The following is a 6,364-nucleotide window of genomic DNA, read 5'->3' as shown; positions in this document are numbered from 1 at the left end:
GATGATTTTCACCTTTTGCTTTCCTATACAAACCGCCAACAAGAATTCTGGAGAATTGAATCTCTGAGGCTCTTTCAGCTGTCCCCCACCATGCAGCATAGATCTGATGACATCACATGCTCAGACTCGGCCTGATGACATCACACACACTCACCCTTCTTCAGGGTAAAACGGCTTCTTCCCCTGGCGGGCGTCCTCTCGCAACTTCTTTTTGTACTCCATCTCTCTCTCTCTCAGCTTCTGTTTTCTCTGGGCGGCTTCTTCCTGCTGATCCTGAACACAGAAAAGTCTGTAAAATGTGTCCCGCCCACTCCATTACAGCCCCGCCCCTGTCCCCACCATGCACTCTACCTAGAATACCCCTCCCATATCCAACCAGGTCCACCCTCAAGTAGGCTCCTCCCTATCCAACCAAGCCCATCCCTGAAGAAAGCTCCTCCCCCATCCAGCCAGGCCCTCCCTAAAGAAGGCTCTTCCCCATCCAGCCCTAAAGAAGGCTCCTCCCCATCCAGCCAGGCCCATCCCTAAAGAAGGCTCCTCCCCATCCAGCCAGGCCCATCCCTAAAGAAGGCTCCTCCCCATTCAGCCAGGCCCATCCCTGAAGAAGGCTCCTCCCCATCCAGCCAGGCCCATCCCTGAAGACGGCTCCTCCCCATCCAGCCAGGCCCATCCCTGAAGAAAGCTCCTCCCCATCCAGCCAGGCCCATCCCTGAAGAAGGCTCCTCCCCATCCAGCCAGGCCCGTCCCTGAAGAAGGCTCCTCCCCATCCAACCTGGCATTGTCCCCAGACTTGCCCAAGGCTCACCAACTTGTGGATCAGCTTCTGCAGCTTTTCTTTCAGTTCCGGGTCTCGGGTCTTCCTCAGCTTCTTCTGGACAATCTGAGGGGACAGGACAGGTGAAATTCATACCGCAGGAAAATGAACAGTACCCCCCTCCCCCACCATAATCTGGTCACCAATCCAGATTTGGCTTTCCATGTGACATCACAAGTGTCTCCACCATGACTGAACCACAAGTGGTAGCGCCACCCCCAGGAACAATGGCTGACCTCTTTCTCCTTCTTCTTGATGTCATCCAGGAATTTGTAGGTATTCATAAACACTTCCGGCTTGAATTCCCCAGAAAGGTCATCAAATCGCGGATCTCGGCGCATCTACAGGGCGACATCCAATCAGAGAATCAGTTTCTGTATTGGTAAAAGAAATTAGGTGCGGGGGGGGGGGGGGGGTAAAGGAGCGTGTGTCTTGGAAGGGGTGGAAAGGAGCGTGTGCCCTGGGGGGGTGGGAGCGGAAAGGGGCGTGTGCCCTGGGGGGGGGGGGGGGGGGGGGGTGGAAAGGAGTGTGTGCCCTGGGGGGGGGGGGGGGTGGAAAGGAGCGTGTGCCCTGGGGGGGGGGGAGCGGAAAGGGGCGTGTGTCCTGGAAGGGGTGGAAAGGAGCGCGTGTCCTGGGAGGGTAGGGGGTGTATAGCACAAGGGGGCATGTATGTTGTAAGGTCATGGCTCGGGTCATTTAGGGGCGGGTTCTATTGGTCAGGAGGTGTGTCCTGGGGGGTGGAAAGGGGCGTGTGTGCTGGGGGGGTCTATAGCACAAGGGGGCTTCTATGGTGTAAGGTCATGAGTGATTTAGGGGCGGAGAAATGGTGAGGAAGTGACCACAAAGCCCCCCCCCATGTAAAGTGTTTCCTACAACCCCCCACATCCCCCCTCACCGTTTTCTTGGAGGCGACCACCTTCCGCAGGAAAGGGGTGGGGCTCTTTGAGGACATCTCCAGCGGCCTGTAGGAAGGAAGAACAGTCACACCATGCTGTGTCATGTGATGGTCAGCAGGAGGCGCTGTAGGGAACCCTCTGCAGGCTTGGCTCCGCCTACTTCCCCCGTCGTATCAGCAGAAAAACAACCCAATTCTACAGGAAATGCTCTTCTATCCTATATCTGAGCTGGGTGACCCTCCCCCAAAGTGTGGCTCCTCCACAGAACCTGACCCCACCCCTGCCATACAACCCTTGCAGTGCACTCACCCCGCCTTCCCGGATTGCCCCTCCTCCGTCGTCTTCTGAGGCTTCACCACGGATCTGGAGAAGGCTTTCCTCCCCATCGTGTTCTGTAGATGGAGGAGATCCTCGAAGGACATGGAGGAGAAATCTGAGAGAGGAGATCACATGGAGGGGGGAGGAGAGATCACACGGAGGAGGAGGGGGGGAGCGAGGAGGAGGAGAGATCACACGGAGGGGGGGGGGGGCAGAGATCACACGGGGGGGAGGAGGAGAGATCACACGGGGGGAGGAGAGATCACACGGGGGGGAGGAGAGATCACACGGGGGGGAGGAGGAGAGATCACACGGGGGGGAGGAGGAGAGATCACACGGGGGGGGGAGGAGGAGGAGAGATCACACGGGGGGGAGGAGGAGGAGAGATCACACGGGGGGGAGGAGGAGAGATCACACGGGGGGGGAGGAGAGATCACACGGTGGGGGGGGGGAGGAGGAGAGATCACACAGAGGAGGAGGAGGAGGAGAGACCACACGGAGGAGGAGGAGAGACCACACAGAGGAGGAGGAGGAGAGACCACACAGAGGAGGAGGGGAGACCACACAGAGGAGGAGGAGGAGAAGGAGGAGAGACCACACGGAGGAGGAGGGGAAGGAGAGACCACACAGAGGAGGAGGAGGAGAGACCACACAGAGGAGGAGGAGGAGAGACCACACGGAGGAGGAGGAGAAACCACACGGAGGAGGAGGAGGAGGAGGAGAGACCACACGGAGGAGGAGGAGGAGGAGGAGAGACCACACGGAGGAGGAGGAGGAGGAGGAGAGACCACACGGAGGAGGGGAGGGGAGATCACACGGAGGAGGGGGAGGAGAGACCACACGGAGGAGGGGGAGGAGAGACCACACGGAGGAGGGGGAGGAGGAGAGACCACACGGAGGAGGGGGAGGAGGAGAGACCACACGGAGGAGGGGGAGGAGGAGAGACCACACGGTGGAGGAGGAGGAGGAGAGACCACACGGTGGAGGAGGAGGAGGAGAGACCACACGGAGGAGGAGGAGGAGGAGAGACCACACGGAGGAGGAGGAGGAGAGACCACACGGAGGAGGAGGAGGAGAGACCACACGGAGGAGGAGGAGGAGAGACCACACGGAGAAGGAGGAGGAGGAGAGACCACACGGAGAAGGAGGAGGAGGAGAGACCACACGGAGGAGGAGGAGGAGGAGGAGAGACCACACGGAGGAGGAGGAGGAGAGACCACACGGAGGAGGAGGAGGAGGAGAGACCACACAGGGGAGGGGAGATCACAAGGAGGAGGGGGAGGGGAGATCACAAGGAGGAGGGGGAGGGGAGACCACACGGAGGAGGAGGAGAGACCACACGGAGGAGGGGAGGGGAGGGGAGATCACACGGAGGAGGGGGAGGAGGAGAGATCACACGGAGGAGGGGAGGAGAGATCACACAGAGGAGGGGAGGAGGAGAGATCACACAGAGGAGGGGAGGAGGAGAGATCACACAGAGGAGGGGAGGAGGAGAGATCACACGGAGGAAGGGAGGAGGGGAGATCACACGGAGGAGGGGAGATCACACGGAGGAGGGGAGGAGGAGAGATCACACAGAGGAGGGGAGGAGGAGAGATCACACAGAGGAGGGGAGGAGGAGAGATCACACAGAGGAGGGGAGGAGGAGAGATCACACGGAGGAAGGGAGGAGGGGAGATCACACGGAGGAGGGGAGATCACAAGGAGGGGGAGGGGAGATCACACGGAGGAGGGGAGGAGGAGAGATCACACGGAGGGGGGAGGAGGAGAGATCACACGGAGGGGGGGGGGAGGAGGAGAGATCACACGAAGGGGGAGGGGGGGAGAGATCACACGAAGGGGGAGGGGGGGAGGAGAGAAAGATTAGATGGGGGGAGGGTCGTACCTGTGTGGGGATTGGTTGGTTCCAGGTCAGTGTCACTCTCATCCTCAGACTCCTCCTGTTTGGTGTAGTTGTGGGTGGAGCTCTGGGCTGGCTCCGCCCTCCTCCGGGATGAAGGTCGGGGGTTGGAGGACATTTCTGGAGATCTATAAAAGAAGTGGAAAGATGAAGGGCGTGTTCCCCAATCACCCCTCCCCCACTCATGTGATTGTTGCAAACGTCATCCTGAGAGCCCCGCCCACAATCTTTCTTTATGGCCCCTTTAATTTATAAGCCCCTCCCCCAACTAAGATAGGAAGGATGGGAGGAGTATGATCGCCCATGATCATAATACAGGAGATGATCAGAGACTGCAGACGCGGTACAGGAGATGATCAGAGACTGCAGACATGGTACAGGAGATGATCAGAGACTGCAGACATGATACAGGAGATGATCAGAGACTGCGGACATAGTACAGGAGATGATCAGAGACTGCAGACATAATACAGGAGATGATCAGAGACTGCAGACATGATACAGGAGATGATCAGAGACTGCGGACATAGTACAGGAGATGATCAGAGACTGCAGACATAATACAGGAGATGATCAGAGACTGCAGACATGATACAGGAGATGATCAGAGACTGCGGACATGCTACAGATGATCAGAGACTGCAGACATGATACAGGAGATGATCAGAGACTGCAGACATGATACAGGAGATGATCAGAGACTGCGGACATGCTACAGATGATCAGAGACTGCAGACATGATACAGGAGATGATCAGAGACTGCGGACATAATACAGGAGATGGTCAGTGTTCTGTTGTCACGTCACATTTTGCTACCCGCTGGACTGCGCATGTGCGATGTTGCCATATGCGTTCCAACACTGTAATCGATCTGCGCTTGTGCAGAATTTTGTGGCCACACCCCTGAGACCAGGTCCCGCCCCCATCCAGTCTCAGATTATAATTGTGCGGTGTGTAGGGAGGGGCTTTGTGGGAGTCGTCTTATAACACTGTTGGAACGCATATGGCGGCGTTGCGCATGCGCACTCCAGAGGGTAGCTGAATGTGACGTGACGCCGCCTATCACAGGAGGACATTGTCACTACGGACGGTGTTCTGCCGCATGCGCAGTACGGAGCAGACGAAGCTTCGGAAAATCTCTGAAGCTGAACGGCGCCTGCGCGGTGAGTGGAGGTGGTGCCCGACCATCCAAGCGGACATAGGGCTGTGAATATTAGAGGGCCCCTCGCTGCGCTCGGCTCTTTTATATTCCTACTCTGTGTCCACTTGGATGGTGGGGAGAGAACCTGGACTCAGTGCGCAGGCGCCGTTCATCCTCGCCAATTGTCGGAATCTGTGTTGCTGTGTACTGCGCATGCGCACTACACAGAGGACACTATCGGATGGAGGACGTTATATGATGGGACACCAGCAAAGATCACAGCAAGGAGAGGAGGGGGGAGGGGAGGATTGGGGCGTGCCAAGGTGACACTCCCCCAAATGGGGGGGTTAGGAAGGTGGCGGAGGCCATGTTGGTACACCCTGTGCGCAGTGGGGGTGTTTTGGGGGAAGGTCACTTGGGATGTGATGGGGGGGTCGGCAATCTGATAGAACTCCCCATCCACCAATGGTGGAGAGCACGGACCTGAGTGTTGGGGGAGGGGGATTGCTGGACTAACATCGGACTGTTAGTAGAGCGGCTGTGACCGGAGAGGTCCGATTCTTCATCACTGATCAATCACCTTGGCCCCTCCCCCCTCCTGTGATTGGTTCCCATTGATCGGCCATCACCCTATCAGAGAAGGCGGATCACAAACAAGAAATCCCAATGATGAGGGGGCGGGGCTCCAGTGACCCCCTCAAAGATGTGGGCGGAGTTCTGCATGATCCCCTATAGAGGGGCAGTGATGACGTCACACCCTCTGTCCGAGCCAAACCATCCCCTCCCCCACCCGGGAGCCGCAAAACCGCCTACCGACCTCCTCCGCACCGACACCGCGATCCTCCGCCGACCCCCGGGACTCCGCACTCACTTCCGGGCCTCAGCTCCGCCCCTCTACGTCACTTCTGGTCTCATACCACCGAGAGGAGGGGGGATGGGCTCCCTCTACAGATCGGAGGAAGAAGTGCAGCTCTCTGGTTCGTTCTCTCTAGAACTCTCCCAAACGGATTGTACAATGATGGGGGATGGGAGATATATAGTATATTATAGTTTGAGTTGGGGGGTCCTTGTTTGGGTTTGGGGGTCCTTGTTTGGGGGACCTCTGGGGGGGGTCCTTGTTTGGGTTTGGGGGTCCTTGTTTGGGGGACCTCTGGGGGGTCCTTGTTTGAGTTGGGGGGTCCTGGTTTGGGGGACCTCTGGAGGGGGTCCTGGTTTGAGTTGGGGTTTGGGTTGGGGGACCTCTAGGGGGGGTCCTTGTTTGGGGAACCTCTGGGGGGGTCCTGGTTTGAGTTGG

General features: G+C 58.1%; 1 protein-coding gene across 2 annotated transcripts; it reads right to left on the bottom strand.

Annotated features, from left to right (window-relative positions):
• Positions 1-132: 132 nt before the first annotated feature.
• On the bottom strand, positions 133-5,992 carry LOC143986931 (ribosomal RNA processing protein 36 homolog). 2 transcript variants are annotated; one of them, XM_077485341.1, is made up of 7 exons: positions 5,888-5,992; positions 3,914-4,056; positions 2,020-2,143; positions 1,710-1,776; positions 1,051-1,155; positions 806-880; positions 133-273 (listed from the first exon to the last, which is right to left on the bottom strand). In XM_077485341.1, exons 2-7 carry the CDS (start codon positions 4,044-4,046, stop codon positions 151-153), a joined length of 627 nt encoding a protein of 208 aa, XP_077341467.1. In that variant the 5' UTR covers positions 4,047-4,056; positions 5,888-5,992; the 3' UTR covers positions 133-150. The 2 variants fall into 2 exon arrangements, with proteins under 2 accessions (XP_077341467.1, XP_077341468.1); XM_077485342.1 differs by lacking the exon at positions 5,888-5,992 and adding an exon at positions 5,554-5,693.
• Between the last annotated feature and the right edge of the window lie 372 nt (positions 5,993-6,364).

This window comes from Lithobates pipiens, unplaced genomic scaffold (genome assembly GCF_037356315.1).
Source record: "Lithobates pipiens isolate NorthernLeopardFrog02 unplaced genomic scaffold, aLitPip1_a1.2 Scaffold_18, whole genome shotgun sequence".
Taxonomy (NCBI): Eukaryota; Metazoa; Chordata; class Amphibia; order Anura; family Ranidae; genus Lithobates; species Lithobates pipiens.
This window is presented reverse-complemented; position numbering and strand designations above follow the sequence as displayed.